At 39.0% G+C, this 21,543-nt stretch overlaps 1 protein-coding gene across 1 annotated transcript in view; it reads left to right on the top strand.

Annotated features, from left to right (window-relative positions):
- Positions 1-21,543, top strand: part of PRTG (protogenin) — a gene marked incomplete at both ends in the record, with an annotated part of 78,705 nt that overhangs the window by 42,340 nt on the left and 14,822 nt on the right. The window contains 2 exons of the mRNA XM_082769481.1: positions 374-679; positions 1,404-1,592. Of these exons, the coding sequence (XP_082625607.1) occupies positions 374-679; positions 1,404-1,592 (495 nt within the window). The remainder of the gene's footprint in view (positions 1-373; positions 680-1,403; positions 1,593-21,543) is intronic.

The following is a 21,543-nucleotide window of genomic DNA, read 5'->3' as shown; positions in this document are numbered from 1 at the left end:
AGTCTTCAGCACTGCAGGGGATTTTCTAGATTCCTAGTTTAAGCTTCTCCATCTAACCTTGACAGTCAGTTGGGCAAAGCAGTAAGGTGCCAATTGCCATCAATTCCTGTTGGCAGCATAAGAGATGAAAATGTTGAGGGCTTTACAGAAAGGACTATACTGTATGAAGTCGACACTGTATACTAAGTCTATGCTGTATGCAGGTGAGAAGTACGAGCAGTGTCAAGCTATTCTTAAAATAAACAAGACTCTACAAAACTTTTTAGATTATTTACTCTTTTTATTACAAGTACCTCATCATAGGTTAAGGTGTTGGATGAGAATTTTACATCTTTTTCCTGCGCTCAATAGCTTTTGTCCTTTACTTTTATAGTTCCCTTGAGAGCTCCTGAAATTAGTTTGACGAGCCGGAGTCCTACAGATATTCTCATCTCTTGGTTGCCCATTCCTGCAAAATACAGGAGAGGTCAGGTGGTCCTGTACCGTCTGTCTTTCCGCCTCAGCACAGAGAGCAAAATCCAAGTTTTGGAGCTTCCAGGGTCTACAGATGAATATCTCCTAGAAGGCCTGAGACCTGACAGTGTCTACTTGGTTCGTATCACTGCTGCAACAAGGATTGGCTGGGGAGAGGCATCTTTGTGGACTTCCCACCGGACTCCAAAAGCTACAAGTGTGAAAGGTAATTGTTATGTTACTGGCACCTTGGAGGTGGGGTCAGTTGCAGGCTTCATCTGAGGGCTACACATTTTTCTGACACGTAGCACAAGAATGTGAAATAGGTTTTCCCATTACATGTTCTTATTCTAATGATCTAGAAAATAGTGCTCTATGTATGATTTTGTGCGTAGTCTGCACAAACTTCTGACTCCTAGAATAATAAATTAAACACAGTTAATAGTTTTAGGATCAAATATTGGTGAGGAGCTAATCTGTTTTGTGCTTTACATGCGACAGTAGGAAGAAAAGCTGTTATTTTTGTGTTGATCTTTGATTCTTGTCGCATGATGGTATTAACATATTTGACACAGTGGCAGGAAACTTTAAATCAAATGTTTTAGCTTGTAGCCTTGTTTCCAATGATAACACAGTTTTCTCCTGTTCTACATGAGTTTAATAAAAAATAAAAAATGAAAATCAAAAAGCATAGTTCTTCAGCATCAAACCCTTTTCTTCATTTTGGACATTACACAGTGGAGAGGCTGAATTCAAAAATGTCTTTTTCCTGATTTATCATAAATTATGCTTTTAGATTAGCTATAGGGAATCAAACATCCTAATAAAGAAGAATGAACTAGAATGAAAATCTTGAGTGAACTTAGGAGTGAGGGACGACCACATTTTTGCATAGATTTTTTTTCTCAAATACCATATTAATAATGATAAGTATATTTCTCTAAAACCAGCACCAAAGTCGCCTGAGCTGCGCTTGGAGCCAATGAACTGTACAACCATTACAGTACAGTGGCAGCAGGACTCTGAGGACACTGCAGCTATCCAAGGGTACAAGCTGTATTATAAGGAGGAGGGCCAACAGGAAAACGGACCAATTCTCTTGGATGCCAGTGATCTGGAGTATACTGTCAGTGGTTTAGGTGAGTGTATAAAATACTCCTTAACTGTTCTGGAAGACAACAAAACCAAGGGATGTCCTAGGGATCTTAAACGTTCAGGCATGTAAGGCAACAGTGTTAGGTATGGCCGTGTATTTTCCCAGCAGTAAGGTTTGCAAGCTTGAGTTATGCTGCTGGTGGAATAAGCCTATCCCTAAATATATGCTGCACAGTGCTTGGATATCGAGGTCTTGTAAATCTTGTATAAGTTGGAAGAAAAAATACCAAAGATTTTTGTCTGGTGTTCCTAGCCTATGTCTCTGTTATTTGTAGCCTTTTTCACACCTACACTGCTCTACAGGCACTGTTTGTCATTGCAGAATTGCTGTAGGACGCACTACTGTACATCCTTGAAAATTTTACTGGGATACAGCAGTAAAAATGAACTACAATTATCTTAAAATATTAATGGGATAGTAACATGCATGGTGTGGTAGTTAGTAGTCCCTCTGAATGTTATTTCTTTTATATATATTTTTTAAGTGGTACTAGTAAATATTTGCAGGACTGAACACAAAGATTAGAGTACAGAGCTTTCTGAGTCCCATTGGAGTCTTTCCATCGATCATCAGGCTCTGTTTCCTTCTGTAGCTCTTGCCAAGTGTATCAGTACAGATGTCTTGATATCACCCTTAGTTAGAAGGTGCTTCTGTTTGTATATAAAAAAAAAAAGAGACTTTTTTAATAAAATATATGATCTATAATATAATCAGGAAATGTATTATAGGACTTGACACTTAGTATTTGAAATGTGTTGAGATAGTTTATTAGGGGTAGTGTGGAGAATTAATCTTTACTAAATTATCAGAATTGACCTGCAGTCTTAACTAGGTCAAATGGCCTCTTGACCATGCTTAGATAATTCTCATCTGCTGCATACAGTCGAGATACTATTTTAGGGGAGAGCATTCTGGTCTGTTAACTGGACAACTGACCATCTGTGACCATTCCTAGCCAGAGCATCTGTCAGCAGCTGACTGTTTAACCGAGCTGTGAGACAAAAGAGCAGTGGGTTGGAAGGATGTGGTGTCTGTGTCCTAGGACATAAATACATTTTTTGGTCTTCTTGTTATGCAGTTACTAAACAATAATTTCACACAGGCAAACTCATTAACTGTGTGGCATCCTTCCCCCCCCCAAAAAAAAAAAAAAAAAAGTGAATTTTATCAGTATACTAATTTTCCTCAGATTACAATATAGTTTTAAAGAATTCTGTATGTTTTTATTGGGTTTCCCTTCTAAGCACATAGAGGAGAAAACGAAAGCAAAGTGAGTTTGGGAAACAATGACATTCGCATTGGTGATTGGTAGCATTGATGATGTAACTACTGTAAATGACTTTCAAATGGTTACAGGACTCCTGATGGAAAGATAAGGATGATAAATCAGAATCAGCAATGTCACTGAAACCTATTTTACACTGCCTGAACATAAAATACGTCAATAAGAATATTATGCCACATTTTAATCTCTTGTTGGTTCCTACCGTATGTTTTTGAAAAGTGATCACTTACTCCAATGTTATGTCTCCCCAGTTATTTCTGTGTATTTTTTAACTGGGTTATTTAGCATGATAGTCACCATGTAAATAGAATTAAATGATCTGATCAGTGTCAGGGCTGCCTTTCTCAAAATAAGTATTCACAGTTTCACGTATACATTTGTTTGTGTTAAAGGTCTTGGCATTTATTTTTCAATAGCAGGCCATTTCCCAGACAAGTGTAAAATTCCATTATCACTTGAATTTGCCACAGGAGCAGACTCCTGAGTGCATACCATGCATTTTTGCCTCTATTTTTAATTCTTCCTTTGCTTCTTCCTGCTCTAGAAAGTTCTGACTCTTTACTTAGCAGCAAGTCTTTCGTTACGAGACTTGATGAATCTGCTGTTACAGGTTCTGTTTTGATAATGTTTCAGAATGTGTGTTCAGAAGTTGAAGTGAATTTGGTTGGTGGAAGGGTTTGTTTGGGAAACTTCTTTCCGTGGCTTCAAAAGTCAAAGGGAGTGTCCAGAGAAGGTCATTTCCCACTTTTCAATGTCTTCAGATCAATTTTTCTTAAAGAATTTTAAGCATGTGCTTATATATCCCTGCCTCAGGATCACCAGTAATCACTGTTGCACTAGGTATTTATTTGCCTGCCACAGCTCACTGCACAGCCAAATATATGTCCATTAGGAGGGTAGAGCCTATACAAGACGAGCAGTGGCTCTGAAGAACCCATTTTAGGCTTATTTGGTTTATTGGAGCCAGGAACTCTTTATAACTATGTGGCACGACTGATGGGAACCTCCTTCTGCAACCTGCATCCAGAGAGATGAAAATCATGCAGCTTCTTGCTTATCAGAGTCAAGAAAATGTGATCCATGATGATGCTGCAACACAAGAACACAGTCCTTAAAGCTGCCTGGAATTAATTATAATTAAAGAAAAATAATAGTTCTTATGCTAGTAGCAGCAATAGTTTTACTAATTAAATGGATGCCTCTGGTGATGGGGGAATGCAACGTGTTCTGGTGCCATTAGTGCCTTTTACACTTGGAGTGAGGGAGGGAAGGAAGAATTCACTCTGCAAATTCATTCTTCTTTAGTTGCTCACTGAGAGCTCTACCACCTTGTGTGATGTAGTTACAGTGAGGGTTTCAGAAAGTTGCTCTTAGGTGACAAAGCCAACGCAGGGTCTCACTGAATGCATGCAGACCAGGAGGCAAGCAGGTTGTGGCAGAAATGTGTACACCCGAGGTGCTCTCTTGTTTCTGTTGCATACAAGATATCACGCAAAATAACCGTTTTCAGACAGAAACACCTTAGGGGATGGAAAAACTGGTCTGTTAGCTTTGAAAACGCCTTGAGCATGGGAGCACACATACCTGGGCCTTGCCCTGGCGCAGGGCCGTCCCCGGGAGAGCCTGTGGAGCGGAGCATCCATGCTGGGCACTGCAGCCCCCCAGGAGCTCCCCGGGCGGGGGCACTTGCAGGCTGCAGGGGCTGGCCAGGGCTTGCCAGGTGACTGGAGGACCATGAAATGGAGCCCAGCTGTTTCTTTTATATATATGTGTGGGTATGTTTTATATATACACATATACACACACACACACACACATACATACATATGTGTATGTATAAATATAATAATAATAATAATTGTTTGGTGGTTTCTGTGAGGCTTGGAGAGCCTGCAAGTCTTCTGTCCGCGAAAGCTGCTTCTATGCTGACCGGGGTTACCTGAAGGTGTGTGGCATGAGGGATGTCGCAATCCCTTGCTGCCTCTCCTGGTACTCCAGTTTTACATAATCTACTGGCGTCCTCCTACTCAGTCCAGTTCCTCTGGAAAAATACTTATGTAGTGACAGACTCATTTATGCAATATACTCTGTGTTATCAAAAAGTTGAGTAGTGATCAGCAGAACTTCCTTGCTTCCCTGAAACTCCTCTTTGTCCTACCCTTTTCTAGTTACAGAGAGGAGAGATGAGGAAAAGTGTATTTCACCCCTCACTTGGACAAAATATCTAAGTGCTTTTGTGAAGAATTTGTCAAAGTCTGTACGATGCAAAGACATGTTTTGTGACCCTGCATAACACTCTGCTCTAAACACAGGGGGCTTGTGCAGAAGAATTAACAAGTTCCCTACTACATTTACCATTCCCCCAGAGATTTGGCCTTCAGTTGTTTAATTTCCCCTGGATCTATTTATATTGCTTTATAACCATGATTGTAGCTAAGTTTTAATCAAGAGCAGCAAAAACAAGGTCAATCTACAATCTATAGAAATGGAATAAAGATATAAAAGAAGAGTCAGCACAAAGAATTACTCCAACTGAACTGTCAGATGCATGTCACCCAAGTGCCTTTTGAAGTAATTTCACAGAAGTGCTTATGAAGTTTCATAAAGCAGTTGATATAATGGTCTGATATGACATAGTGCTTTGATTTTTTTTTCTCTCCCAAACATATTGCGGGTGTATGCATGAGGAAGTGTACATCTTAAAATCTTTAGCTTTAATGCCATCTTTCTCATTAAGAGCTGCAAATGTTGTAATATGGAGAAGGAATATTCTAAGAGCATTGTCTATTTTTTCATTTCAGATCATGACTATTGGTGTGTCAAGATAGCTATTTCTGGTAGCTAGGGCTGTGTAATTTCAGTTTGATCCCAGGTTTTGTTTGTGTCAAAACGTAGCCTTGCATATTTGTATCTGAAAATTTTGGGATATCCAAAATTGCATATGTGGGAATTGATATTACTGTATGGTTATAAGTTACTGTGAAAATTTAGCTTGGGATTCACATACAAATTTCAAGCAACCAAGCATTTGAATGGTTTACTGAAATGATGTGAAAAAACCTACAACTTCAGCATTTTTTTTTTAATTCAGTTAATTATGCTCAAATTCAAATTGATAAAGTATTTTCTAGTATTGCAGGTCTTTATTTTTGCTTGAGATACTCTATGTCAAGTCAGACATTCACATTGCACAAGTTGCAGCAGTCTTTTTAAAATAAATAAAGAAAAATCAGAAATGATGTCAGTTCTTAATAAAGAACAAGTAAAAGCTCGTTTTTTGTTTTGCTTACAATAGCAGATGAGAGTCCTGTGTGCTGTGTATGCTGTAGCCATTATACCTACATGGTTGCACAGTGAAAAGTGTCTAATAGCTCAGTAGGTGACCAGGACAAATATTATCATTTATTACCACTGTTTACAGCTGGGTCAGTCCAGTGTTTACTCACACTGATTACATCCTTAAACTAAACCTCTTATCTGTCAATTCTCCTGATTGTGTGTAACAGGCTTGCTACTACAACTTATCAGCTAAAACATGAGGGATTTGCTGAGCAAGGGGAGGAGGAATTGGTTGAATTGCATAGTAATAAACCCCAAAGAAGTAGGTTGGGTGTGCTTAAAGCAGCCTTTTCCTCAGCTGTGGCCTCTTACTCTTTTGCAGACGTGGCAGTTTGTGTATTTGTATTTAACAGTCCCAAACTCTTGGGCTAGTCCTGGTATGATATGTTTCTACTACATGTCAATAAACAAGAGGCACATTCCTTGCTTCATAGTCATGAAAGGCAGACCTGTCACCACTTTAAATGAGCCTGCCTTCCAAAGGCAGACATGGCGTATCTGCATATCATTTTTTCCTTGTTTCTTTTTTCTGGATTTAGAAGGGGCAGGGGAGAAACCCTTACGATTAAAAGACGCAAAGGTGGGTGGGGGGCTTTGCTACACTGGAAGTCGTTTTCACCTGTAAAGTATCAGAGCCAGTGCTGCTTTGATTAGCTTTTGTACCTTTTATGTACAGAGCTATATTGCATTTACGGGCTGTAAGTGTAAATAGTGATTATTTATTTATTTATTTATTTATTTATTTATTTATTTATTTTTCCTGTTCTGTGGTTGGTATTTACAAACTGGTGCATTATATTTTGTTTCAAATGTCAGTCAGTGCTAGCAGTTTCTCTAGCTAGATTTGTAGCAGGGAGTTCCTTTTGATTCAGGTTTATTCTTGGATGTGTGAAAACTAGGCTGGGTGCCAGGGGCAGGCAAGGAGTGAAACCTTTGTCTTGTGCAGCATTTTTGACTAAGTAATTGTTGGTCTGTGCGCAGCGTGGTGTGTGCCAGGACAAGGCGGTTTGGGAGCAGCAGGAGGCTGTTTTAGAGCAAATTCACTGAGATGAGGTGCCCAGACAAACAGATTCACAGACTGACCCGCTTCCTTAAATTCCTGCCTCTCTTATGGAAGAAAAATAAACTGCTCTGTTCAGATGAAAAATCGATTCACTCGGGTTATAAATTGAATTTTTACCAAGCAAAACTGAAGCTCGCTTTTACTGTATGTCCCTTTGTTGGAGCTTATTGGCATGGCATCCATTACAACAACTGTGTGTCTGGCTCCACTTTATTTAAGCACTCCTAGAGATGACGGAGTGGGAATCCTGGATAAATATCAGCTTGTTTTTGAGCAGATTTGCTCAAGAGAGGCCAGTTAACTATCAGCTGCTAATGCTGCATACTTATTGTGCAGTTCAAGTGCCACATCTATAAAAATGTAGTGCCTGCCTTCCTGTGCAGTTCTGTGGTTATATTCCTCTTGCACTGCGCTCTGTCACGTTTGCCTCATAATTACATACTTTCAGCTTAATTTTTGTTCTCAGAAAAAGAGATTACTTCTGACACTACAACCTTTATTAATAAATTTGATTTATTGGCTCTTTTTTTTTTTTTTTTTTTTTTTAGATTACTTCATAAGAACATCTGCCTGCGTTGTTTTTGAAAATAAATGTTATTTCCACACAGTTGATTTGTAATGGAAAGCTTTCATTAATGTATAGTGTATTTGACAATATGAAATTACACCACCAAGTCTCTCAATAGTTTACTGATTTAGACAGCAGTCAAACTTAATGGGTGCTGAAATACTGAAATCTGTAAAATCTACATTAGCAGCATAACTGTTTAGGTGTCAATTAAAGTGTTACATACGACAAAACAGGGCAAACACTCATTAAGAGAAATCTCTGGGCTTCTATGAGTTAAATGCAGTCATGAAATAGTTTTAAAACTGATGGAGAATTATTTGTCTACGTGGTAAGATTGATTTGTGGTCAGAAAGACGTACTCTTGCTCTCTTAGATGGTTAAGATCTTTCAGAAACTGGTAGATTCTGCGTTGGAAGGATTGCCTAGCATTTTGTTTAATGTAACCTTCTCAAATGTGCTCCCTGAACTACTCTGTTTGAATCCATTTATCTGGGAAAATAGTCCTGACATCCTCATTTGAACATGCCTTGACTTTTGCAGTGATTCATTTTTAACTTCCTAAGTTAGTTGCACTTTAAAGGGGAGGGACAGGGTGAGGGAAGAAATAGCCAAGTGAAGATTGAAGAGTGAATGTACTGTACTTCAAAAAACAAAAGAGAGTGTTAAGACCAGTTAAGCCTGGCTCTCTAAAGAGATAGTGGGAGCTGTCAGGGTGAAGGAAGTTTCATTATTGCATGGGACGATGCCTTGCAACAATTTTATAGATTAAAAACATCAAGGCTTTACTAAGACAACATCAGAGATTATCTTCCATGGGCCCGCTCCAGTAGCTTGGAGGGTTATTGGCTGTATTTTGGGAAAACTCTCCCTTTATCAGCTGTCCCTGACGCTGAGTTGGGTGCAGTTGTTTTCACTCGGGACATCAGACTAATTATTTTGCACATCACACTAATTGTGTTGCAACTCTAAGAACTGGAATCAAGGGGGCTGGGCAAAGCACTGAAAATTGGAGGGGATGTGATTTGCAATCAGGCAAGAGAATGTGCCAGCTTCTAGTACAACAACTGTATGTCTTCTTCAAAGTATTTCAAAGGAAAGTTTTCTGTGGTGGTAAAGGAAAATGCTTGCAGGAAATGCTCTCTGCTGCTCTGTGCTCTTGGGCTAGAAATTCCACCATTTAAAGCTAACCCTGTGTGGGAATTCAGTTGGGAAATTGTGTCACGTTGATTGAGTAACAGTTAGGATGTATGCAAATAGTGTTTCATTGTTCATTTGCTGGAGCTGAAGGTTAAAATTTGCTTGATGAAAAGGACACGCTGATCACTATTTGAAGTAATTTACAATTTTCTTGATGTAAAGAAAAACTCCCAAATTTGCTTTTGAAATGTTTTAACTATTACAACCAATATGTAATAACATATTTTTAATAGATATATTTTTAAATGTTACCAATAAATAAAGAGTAATTTATTGGAATTGGAAAATACAGTTTTAAAGGAAAAGAGCAAGCAGGTAAAATGGCAGGCGTGATCCGATAATTGCTTATGTTTCTTAAAAAAACAAACAAACAAACAAACCACCACCAACAAAAAACCCACCCAACTATGTCCGTTATGTTATACAACCTATCTTTTTAGATCTCAACGGAACTTTAAATACGGTAGTTTTTCTTTTTCTTAAGTGGGAGGATTTGTCTCTGGGAGACAGCATTATTTAATTTGCTATTTATTGGACTTCATTAGTAAAATACTTAAGTCCTGGATTGCAAAGAAACTGCTCCTTGGAGAAGGCTTAGAGAAAACTCCTGTTATAGGAAATTAAATCAACATTGTCCATTAATCATACTGCATGTCAACCCCCAGACCTTGCTTGATTGTTCTTGGTGAATGTGAGGAACCATTAGATGTGTGAGGTCCTTAAAGGTCTGAGTAAGTCAAAGGGGAAGAGTTTAAAAAAATGCCACCATTAGCACATGAAAGAGACTTCAGAGTGGACAGAAGAAAACATTTGCTGTACAGGGCTAGTTACATTTCTTAATTTTTTTTCTCTGCGTTTTTTTTTTTTATTATTATTATTATTGTTATTTTATTCCTTTGTTTAGCAAAAATTCAGATGTTGTGCTTGAAATGTTAACTTTATTTTCTCCTGATTTTTTTTCTTTAACTTCTTTTTGGGATTATATCACTGCTTTTGATAAAGTTGTATGGGAAAGTTAACAGTGGGGTTTCTTTATGAAATCTGTGTTAGTGATAAATAAGTGCACTTCTAAAGCTGAGCTAATGTGCTTTCTGGTAACTTTCCTGCCCAGAGTAACACCTTGGTTAGAGTGTATTTGCCATGGCATTACTGCTAATAGAAGCGTTTTTCTATTTTGGGAAATGATGCAGTTGTGGAAAAGCCAATGTTTTTTCAGGCTGTCTGGAGTCACGCTTTTGTGGCAAATGAAGAGCGGGTATGTGGGAAGTGGGGGGAAAAAAGCAATCTTGTGTTGGAAGATGAAGCTTTTGCTCTGAAGCTTTTCTTCCAGACCTCTTCTCCTACATAAAAAAAAAAAAAAAAAAAGTTTAGTAGAAATAAGTTTTGCATTAGAAAGCATATTTCAGCATTTATACCCGCTTCCACAGTATTATTGCCATTCTTGTAGCTGAATGTTGTACCTTGACTCAAGCTGGTTATAATTACAAAATCAAGACATTTGCTACTGCACGTTTTTGTAGAAGCTATGACGGGAATATTTTTTTCATCCAGTTTGGTAGATCAATTGAAGACTTGGATTTTCTGTCTGTTCCGTGCAACCACTTATGCATGTAGTGGGTCTTTGTGCAACTGCCATATTATATATTCAGACAAGGGAGCAGACGTAAAATATTGTTTAGAAATACATCTCAAAAATATGGTCTGCACACAAGATACCAGAGCTTTCTAGAAAGGCGGTGGAACTGGAAATGCTGAGGAGCAGCAGGGCCGATGGTAGGAGGATGTGTAAGGGGGAAGAGAGGCAGATAGGTGAGTGTTGTGCTTCTTTGCCTCGTGCCTGTTTGCCCATCAGTTCCCACCTTATCCTTCCCATGTTTAAGACATGGGAAGAAGTGTGCTCGCACCCTGTTGCCTGGCTCTGTATCTGTGTGTCTATATTTGCAAGTTTGTGTACAAGATGCTAGGGGGAAAATGGGATATCTACTGGCTGCCTGACCTGGCTCCGTGTCTTAGTCTAGCCCAGCACTTGTTCATCAAAAATACACATCCTACTGTATCGGTCTTTTCGTATTACTTTTCATTTTCATGGTACTTGCTAATGTTGGCCTAACCTAGGCTTTGGCTTCCTTAGTGTCTTCTAGTCTTCACCTTGCTGCTCATGCCCTGCCTTTATCTAACTTTTCTCCCATCAGCCCTAGCACCTTAGTAGCAACAACCACATGCTTTGGAAAACCCATAGCTGTAGTGCTCCCTGTCAGTTATTTGTGCTGAAACACAAGGAAGAGAAAGGCTGTTTTGGTGGAGTTGGAGCAGGTACTGATGCTTTAAACTGAATGTGGCACGATATTCCTCAAAGCAGTGCCAGAACTGACCCGTACGTTTCCAGATTGCTGGCTTTGCATTCAGTCTATTGTATAACAGCTCCCCCTTGAGGGAAATGTCTTTTACTAATAAATCCATGACATAGCTGTTCCATCCATCAGGGTTTTGTGTGGATGGGTTTGGGGTTCACGCTTTCTCCGAACTGTATAAAATGAAGGAGATTCCCAGGGACCACGCTGCATCCCACCTAGCTGGCCACAGCTGGCAGTACCAAGGGGGTTCTGCCTGCTATGCCGCCTGGGCAGTCACTTCGTTCTCTGAGCTCATCAGAACGCAGTTTGGAGCCCGACAAAGTAGCAAAAACTCTTTTGGAAGAAAATACCCCGTGTTCCTCATGTACCTGTCTGTGCTGCCACCCTCTGCTTGCGCTAACATTTGCGTGGTTGCACAAGGACAGGAAGGGAAGTTGTCCCGCGTGAAAACTCAGCAAGGGGAGGTTGTGGCAGGAGTGAGTGCCCGAAGGGTGAGGGGAAGCAGGCTGGCTCCTTTCAGCAGCATGGTTGGCTAATGTTGCTTTAAAATGCTCATCAAACTGCAGGCTCAATTTAGCTTTTATAAAACTGAATTAATGATGGGAAAACCTTTTAATTGTGCAAAGGAGGATAGCTAGCTAAGAGTTAAGTAGCTTTGTGTTTATTTTACTGAAGTAATCAATCAGCCAGACTGCTTTCTATTTTCCAAGTATTGTATAAACCTCATATGCAGAGGAATTACATCAAGTTCTCCCCTTTTCAATCAAGAAAGCAATATAGCTTGGATTTAAATTTTGAACGGGTTAAGAAAGATAACAAAAGTAACCTTGTTTATGAGCAGTCTCCCAGTCTTTCATTTACAACCTTTCAGTTTGTTAATGCAGTGTTTGACATGTATTCAATACTTGTTCCTCACAAAACTAACTAATTAAAAAATATAGCAGGTATGGTGAAAGATTTAAATTACAGCTGGTTTGTGGTCAAACATTTTGACAATTACTTTGCTTCCAATGAGAAGTGATTTTGTTTGGAAAAAAAATCAAGAAAGAAAAACATTTTTAAGGCCAAATTCCTGTATATATAATTACAGAAAATACCTAAAATGTATAAAAGCATCCTTGGAAAAAGGGACACAATCTGTGGAAATTCTGTTCCAGGTCCTGTGAGGATGCAATTTACTTTTCCATGTTGTTATTGCTATTCTGAGCATCCTTTAAAGTACAGTAACACTTACCTATAGTAAGTAGTATTTACATTCAAACATTTTATAATCCATTTCCAAGTGGGAAAAATACATGTACTTTTTTTTTCCTTCACAAAACATCACAAAGTATAAAGAAATAGTAGGGCTATGTTTTCAGCCAGAAGAGCAAAAAAAAATTTCAGAAGTTGTAGGAAGCCTGAAAATTTTCAGGCTACTCTTCTTGTTCAAACATTTCTTTGCACAGACAGCAAACAACATTTTGTAGGAGGGTAGTAGTACTCAGAACACAGTTCAAAAAATTACTCTTTACTAAAGCATTTGAGCTTTTGAGAATATTAGGGTGAAATTCACAATGTGCATGAGCAGGTAGACCCTTTCTTTCTACACCACCTGCAAGGGCAGTCTGTGGTGCTCTCAGGAAGACTGATCCAGAGGTTTGGTCTTAATTAAGTAGTCTTCAAATAAACCGTTAACATCTGTTTAACTAAAAGCAGCATTAACCGGCACAACTGCTGCCACTAATATAGATTTAGTAATCCTGCTGGTGAATTATCTTACAAGTACGGAGTCCTGGCCTGGGAAGACATGAAAACAAGATGAGGATTTGTACCAAATTTATGCTCACTGAAATCATACAGGAAGCAATAGAAATGTGTAGTGTATTGGGCTTCATTGCCTGGAGATGAGCTGTCACTTACTGTATTCTTTTAATAAACTTTTCTGCAAATTCCCACTGCAAAACTGCTGATGAATAGCTCATGCCGTTGTGCCAATGAATATAACAGCAGTGCATGTTAGAGCCAAGGACATCGTAGGGTCTTGGATACTTCTCTGATCATTACAAATGGAAATTTTCTTTAGGGCATGTTTTACAAGTCCAGGATGTCGCTGTATGAAAATGTGAAAGCTAAAAATAACCCCGCTGTGCCAAACCACTAGGGAGGTTGTTCAGCATAATCTAAATGTAATTAAAATGAATACCCTTGTTAAATGTCAAAGGCATGCAACCAGTGAGACTAGAAAATGAGGCAGCTAAGAAGATAGCGAGGGGAAAGTAACAGACACGTTCATATGTGGAGAGAGATACCACAATGCATCTCGTGGCTGAGGAAGCAGAGACATGTGTCCTCGTTACTTAAGGTGAAATTACCTGCTGAGCTAAGGCACGTGAGGAGGACTCTTTACAAGTGCTATTAGCTGTCTTCCTGAAGGCAGCCTGATGCCAGCCTTTTTTTTCTTTAGCCATTCTTAATACATCTGGATATAACTTCAGCAAAGTAAATAAGAGAGCTGCTATATTAGAACCAATAAATGCATATCAGACTGTTAGTCTAGGACAAATGCATCCGTTTAGCAAATTTGCTCTAAAACTTGTTAGTCTTCAAGGTTAACTTGCCCTTCCACTTTGTATATAGCAAATGTTCAGTTCTCAAATAACTGTGCATGCCACATATCCTGTGCACAAGAAGTGGAGATGAGCTCTTCTCTGTCTTCATACTGCATCACCGTATTGGTGTGTGACAAATGCAGGGGATTGCTCTGAGAGCGGGAGCATGTGTGGCCCTCAACGCCTGCAAAAGCACAACTTCCCACTGAAGGTTGGACTCCAATTACGTATATGTGTAGCTGGTAGTGGCTGTGTAGCTAATATTTGCCGTAATAAAATGGTTTCACTTTTACATACTTTATGCTTAATCATTGCTTGTTTTCCTTTTAGGACTGACTTGCTTTCCATATAGCAATTTGCAACTGTTTTAGTGTAGTTCCTCCTTGCCCTGGTAAGGAAGAGCTCCAGGCTGATGGTTATTTGCCCTACCTGAAAATTCTGCATGCTGTAGTCATGCTTCCACAGCACAACTCCTAAAGCTTGAGATCCAAGATGAGTCACCAGAACACAGATGTTTTTGCAATGAAACTGTGCACCTCCTAGAAAGTCGCTGTGGTGCAAGTAATGATAGATAGTGTTTTCATTTTGCTGCTCAGAAGGGTCAAAATGGCATGGGGAGTCCATGACAGATCAGTAGAAAATGTTGGTTCTGTAAGAAAATTTATTTCATAGCTTCAGGGGAAAGTGTGGGTGCTGTGAATAGATTTCCTTTGTCATTGTGTAAAAATGTGTCGTTTGTAAGGTGATGCTGGATGTCAGGCAGTCAGTGCGTACATATTATAGTGCTTGGTATCTAAACAGTTGTTAAGCCAAACTTGCCAGACTGCTCACTGCACTGTGCTTAGATGCATTTTCAGGAAGCATTCCTCTTGGTGTGAAGGTCAGACACGCTGTCCACGCTTCCTTTCCTGCTGCAACACAGAAGGGCCAGTCTTCGCGGGGGGAGACCATCTTTTCAGTCTCTGTCTTATGGAAAAAAACTATTTGTAGCCCACCCCTTTCTTCAGGGTGCTTGTATCAGGATTATAATTATTATTAAATCAGCCTCTCTTGCGTCTGTCTCCAATTAACTGTTCTCTCTCGTGTACAGGTCTTACATACAGCTATACGTAAGGGTCCTGTTGTATGGGGTAGCACGTCCTATTTGCAGCAGTGTACGAATTCTCGGTGAACATATCTGGGTTAGTAACTGGGCATATTGGAGGCTCTGCTGGCTCTTTCGGACGCTCCTTCCCTCCCCCTCTCCTTCCCTTTCTTCTTCCAGCGATGGCCTCTCTACATAATTCCATTAAAGTGATTGTGCTCCGAGGGGTGGACTGAGGGGCAGTGCTCTCATCTTTCAAAGCAGGACCAATGAGCTATGTGCTTTCCACTGGGCAGTAACAAAAGAAAAGGTCTCTTAGAAGAAAAGACGAGCACAAAAGATCAAAATTAGGTGTTTGTCCAGGCCTCTGGTATTGCTTTCAAGTTAGCTTTTGAGGGCGCACTTTGAAAATGGTGAGCCAGGCTAGTTAACATAAGGATGTCTGCTAGTTTTAGAGTGTGTTGTTAGAATAATATTGGAAGAGAGCTTTTTGCTGGTGTAATTTAACAGTTCCCTAAAGCATGAGAGAAGCCCAGAGACTGATCAAAACCTGTGCAGGCACAGCAGTAATGTGACACGGCCCGTACAAAAATGGAGCCAATTTGAAGTCCTTAAGATTTGCTTAATTTCTTTTAAAAAGATTAGGGACATTTAAATCTTTCTGTCACTTCTGTGGTCTCTAAAAGGCCCAAATGCTGGATGTTGGGAATTTATCCTCTGGCCCTCCCCTCACTTCTTTGTATAACGCTGCCATTGCTGACTGTGGGCAGTAGGAGAGGTGATGTTTTTACTGCAAGGGGGTGTGAGGTGTTATTTGTCCTGGGGCCCTCGAAGGGGATAGCGCGGAGCTACAAAAGGGATACAGACCCTTTTCACATTTAGACAAATAAGCGAGAGCCATCCAAAGCCGTGGAAAGCCAGACCGTTTAGCTGAATCAATTCATATATGTCATACGTTCTGGTTTCTACCAAAATAAACCTTCACAATGTTGTAAAAAGAACAAATTGCTTAGTTTCCTCTTCAGTTATTTGGTTTGCAAAGGAAAACATCAGTATCACAGACAGGCTTTGTTTTAACTGCTTAAAGTTACCTTTAAGTTGAAGAACAAGCCATATAGATGTAAAATGTTGGCGATTTGTAACTTTTCAGAAACTACTTCAATCTGCTATTAAAAAGTTATTATTTAAAATGTGTGATCAAATTAAATTCCAACTCCTTTAAAGAAAAAAGGCATTAAATATCATTATCTGAAACTTGTAAGAATGCTTGGAAATCACATATCCAGAGCCTGGACGAGATTTTAAAAGCCATAATATAACAAGATCGCTAAATTTGTTTATTTGCTTAATCATATGTACCTGAGCAATGTAAAAAGGCATTTTTTTGAGGGGAAAAAAAAAATTAAATCCAGTCCTGAAAATCTGAGAGGGAATACCTGTTTTTTTTTTTGAGGGGAAAAGACCTGAATTTGTGTCATCCTTCTACTTCCCAGCTTTATGTTACTGTTTGGCTTGATGTGCCTTTCTCTGGCCCTTTTGTCTAGTATATTTGAAATGTATTTGCTTATTTTCTTAATAAGTTTCTGCTGTATTTACATTACTTTGCTTCAAAAGTACATTTTTAAGGATAGTATTTCTCAGTGCTCTTCCTTTCCCACCCTTCCCCCTTAATAATTCCCCTGGACCTCTGTTGCTTGGAGCAGACTTCGGCTAGCCCCAGATTCGATGTCAAAGGCCATGACCCGATGTCAGAGCAGCCCATGCTGCTGGCCTCTTCTTTGAATAATTATCTGGAGTTTATTGTGTTGAAGGGATGGGCTTGGGGGCAGTGCAGTCACCCTGGAAAGCCAGACCAATGAGCTATCCAGCCGGACCACTACCCAACAATGGACCTGTGGGTTACACAAAAAATCCAGTGGCACAAAAGATTAAATTAAAAATGGACATTTGGCCGCAGAAATTTTGTCCTTAGGACAACCGTTTTGTCAGCCTTCTTGGTACAGTACTGTTTTGATCATTTAAATTGAAAGGAAAAAGGTAGTATTTACAATTTGTACCTATGATGGACTGAAAGAGAAATACTTTGTTTATCTCCTTCCCACCTGTCAGAACCACCAGGTTAAATGCGGCTGAAAAAGTTGTTTCTATCCACTGTGCTCAACTCAGGACATGAAGACGCTCAACTCTTTTTTCCTAGAAATTCTGTGCAGTCCTAATTCTTTTAGAAACCAGAACAAAGCCCCAAATACTTTTATTTCTGTCAATATTTTGCTTTTAAAGTGCTGAGAGTGGGGATGTTCAAAACAAGTATGAAAGTATGCTCAGTATCCAGACTTAACGAGTCAACAGTAAAGGGTAGTAAAATGTCCATTTTCTTTGGGCTTCCTTATCTTTTCCTCTCCCCAGAAAGGACTTAAAAAGTCTGAAATCCAGGTTGAGGATTGCTGTCTCTTCTTATCAGGACAAATGAAAGGCTGCTAGAGGTGGACTCACTGTTCTGGAGGGTTGAAAAGGGGGTGGAGGTGGGGGGGGTTCTTTCATGGTCTGACCTCGGATTCTTTCTTAATTTTATCTAGCCCTGACCTGTTGGCTCTGCTCTGCCTCCTTTCAAGGCCTTCAGAGCTTCACAAACATGCAGCAGCTGAAGGAAACAATGACGGGGCTTTTAGGGGTTGCAATATTACACTCTCTTGTAACCTTGACTAAGTAGCCTGTAAACAGATGCTTTCTATGAAGCATTTACCAGAAAGCCAAAATTTTGGCTGTTTGTACACACCAGACACGTTTTGGGTAACTGTTCATTCAGCTGAAGCTTATATGGAATCCAAACTTGTAGTTCTAAATCAAAGGTGTTACAGAGCTGTATTTGCTGATACAATATGGTGATGGAACCTGCTGGTACATGTTTTATGGCTATCTTTAATGCCGTAGATTTACTTGGAATACAAGAATTGTGCGAAGACAAAGGATCAAAATCTCAGTGGGATAAACATTGTTTGGTCTTCTGCAGAAACTGATTTGAAGATAGTGTTAAAATGTAATCAGGACATATGCATTTCTGTTTTGTTTTGTTTTTTTGAGGAGGGAGGATGGAATTATATATTGATTAAGATTTTTGATTGGTGTCCTTCAAGCTGAGAGAGTTTTAATTATGTAACAGAACATCTCAAGAATGGATTTTTTGTTCCATCTTGAATATGGAAGTGACTTTGTTCTTAGTAACTTTTAGTAAAAGTTCAGTCTGTGCAATCTTGATAATTTAAGAATGAGATAGTTGCATTAAAAAGTACTTCACCAGCTGCTAAGCGATTAGAAGCACATTTTTTTTTCTTTTAGATGTTTAATTGCTAATACAGGCATTTCATCTTTGATGCCTCTAGTTTTTCCAGCTGCGTTCATTGGAGGTGCATGAGGACACCATCTGGCAGTAATGAGGTATAACTCTACCAGATGGAACCAAAACACATTGGTGGGAGAGAGATGTTCCTTCCTCTCTGCATGTCACCTTTGTCATTAGGGAAATGTCTTCCAAACAGAGAACCTTTTTTTCCCTTTCCTCCAAATAATGATAGCTGCTATAGCAGTCAACCCAGAAAACCTCGATTTTCAGTGGATATATTTCAGAGGCCATTAAGGGTCATCAGGAGCATCATTTATTTTGTTGTGGAACAATCCCAGCTTGTTTTATGTTTGTGTGTGTGTGTATTTGTCTAAGCTCTTCATTTCTTCTAAAATACTAAGTTTGAGACACTGACTTAATGGAATTCCATGGAATTAATACACCCACCCACACTAAAACTTTGCCTGCCACTGTCTATTTACTAGACCATTTATATTTTTCCAAGCTTTGGAAACTAGTCTCTGTGCATTTAAAACCTGCCTAACTAAGAAATATACATGTATATAACTGGAACTTTTTACAATTTTAAGTTTTGGAGATAAACTGAGAAAAAATGCATATGAGGACTTCTGAATGCTGCTTATCTGCACAATAAAAGAAATGGGAGAATTGCACAGAAGCAAAGCTGATGGCAATAGTAACTGAGCTGATGCAATAAAATATAGCAGTTCCAAAGAACAGCCGTTCTCTACATCTGTTGCTGTTGAGCAATAGAACTGGTAAGAAATTAAGTGTCAGTTCTTCATGATGTTTTTGCAGTTTCTGTCAGTATCTTGCATCCAGATAAATAAGCGGATCTGATTCTCCCTCCATCCTGAGAAATGAAATGATTTGTCATAAAATCAGGATTGGAACATCTGAGTTCACTATAGCTTTTCTTGCTGAATCTGTTTTTACAGCACTAGCCTCAGTAACTGCTCTGAGCTTTCTATCTGCCAAGAAGCTAAACATAATCTCTAAAATTACACCTTAATGATGCAGTAAGACGATAAAATAGGGAAGTGTTCTCATTTGAACTCTTACCAAGCTTCGGCCACTGAAATGTTAAATGTGTTTTCCAAGTTATAATCTATGTTTTAAATGATAGTTCAATGTATTTTTAGCTCATACTTACAGTATTTAGCTTTGCCATAGTCCTACCGTGAAGTTTCTAAACCTATTGACTTGTAAAAGAAGGAGAAGGCTCCCCCAAGTGTCTTTCTGCTGAAAGACATATCAGGGTTGAACCTGCAGGGCTCACTGCAGATTTTTATGGGAGAGTGAATTACAGTATATGGGATGCCAGAGGAGTATCACTAGGGAGCTGTGACCTACCTACAAAAACTGTCATAAGAAAATGAGGCTGATCCTACTTTTTTTTTTTTTTTTTTTTTTTTTTTTTTTTTTTTTAAAGCAAAACAGCGATGTTTGGAACAGTATTTCTGATCATTTAAAATTATTTATATTGATCATTATAAAGCATACTTAGCTTCTTCCAAAGTGTATTTTATAGGAATATTATTACTAGAGGTGATATTTATGACCCTGGTTGAACCTACTATTCATGTGTTTTAAATATTGCCAGGCTTTGGTTATATAAAATGGTTGTAAGAGGCAGATCCACTGTGCTGTGTGAAGCTGTGCCAGCTTATCACATCCAGTCTCTAATGTCTTCTAAAAGACAGTCTATATACTCCAGAGGCACTCCTGTAATAAAATCTATGTATTAGCTCTGTCGTGTCTATATTGACATCAGTGCTGGCCTCTTGCTTTGTATGAACAGTGTAGTTTTGTGTCCTTTCCACTAGCTGATTTAAGTAATGACAATAAAAATGCCCATAAAAAGGCTGTGGGTGCTGTGATGCTTAATTTTATAACAGTCTAACATAGCCAGCAGCATTAAAACAAAACGGAACAAACAAGTGAGCAAAAAAAAACAAACAAGCAAACAACACGTTCAACAGGCACAAAATAACTTTAACAAAATCAATCTGGTTGGTATATACATGTAGGCTAGAAAATTGCTCCTGTTCACCCCTTGTCTGGGAACAAACCTTCAACCACTACACAAATGCTAACAATTGGAATCGCAGGAGAATTAAATGAAATGATTACCAGGCTGTTCATGAAGATTTTGAAAATGCACAGGTGAAATCTTGATGTGAGGTGCTGTTTGTTTGTTTATTTGACTTATTTATTTATTTATTTATTTATTTATTTATTTTTTGTTTAGTGTTTGAGTGAATCACCATGCCCGTTTTGTTTCTGAATAGCAGCGATTGTCTGTGGAAAGATGTGTGTTACTTCTGGGTCTTTTATGGGTGTGAATGATGGCCTCAATGCTCACTCCCCTGATTTCTGAGCCTCTCAGCCTCCTGTTGCTGTATAATGTGCATGGATGGTGTACACTAAATTTGAGACTGGCAGCCCCTAGGTGGCCATGCCATCCACAATCTTTCATCAGTGATATATGTGTAAACTATTCAGGACACCTATGCAGGCTAAAGATGAGAAAGCTCCTGAAGTTCGTTTTCTAAGGATATGTCTGGCTTTGAATGTTTGATCCAGTTGATGAATTGCTAGATAAAAGTGTTTACGCCACATTTGTGTTGGGATTGCCATTGTGGAGTAAATCATACCGTAAGCCTGTGGACAAAACCAATAGTTGTTAATAATGCACAGAAGAGAGGTTTCTATAGACAAAAAATATTTTCCAATATTTTCCAAGCAAATTTTATATAATTTTTTATTTATTTATTTATTTATTTTAGCTGCTTAATACACTGTCCTCTTAAAATTCTTTTGTATTTTCCATTTTGGATTTCTGTAGTATTTAGACTTTTCCAGGCCAGTACATAATGCAGCCCTGCTCAGATACTGTTTCAGTTACAGATACCACCAGCAGATTCTGTTTCAGCCGTAGAAGCTGTACGGTATGACAGCTCAAAAACTGTGACACCCCATTTAGATTAAACCAGTCTTGCTGCCAACTGAACAGTGATGTCCTGTGTATGAAGTGGAAATAACCTTGGTTTTTAGATGGTAGAGGCTAGTTGAAAGGCTTTATTTTT

This window comes from Aythya marila (genome assembly GCF_965140915.1).
Source record: "Aythya marila genome assembly, chromosome: 11".
Taxonomy (NCBI): Eukaryota; Metazoa; Chordata; class Aves; order Anseriformes; family Anatidae; genus Aythya; species Aythya marila.
Note: the sequence above shows the minus strand (reverse complement) of the source record. Positions and strands in the feature narration are given on the sequence as shown.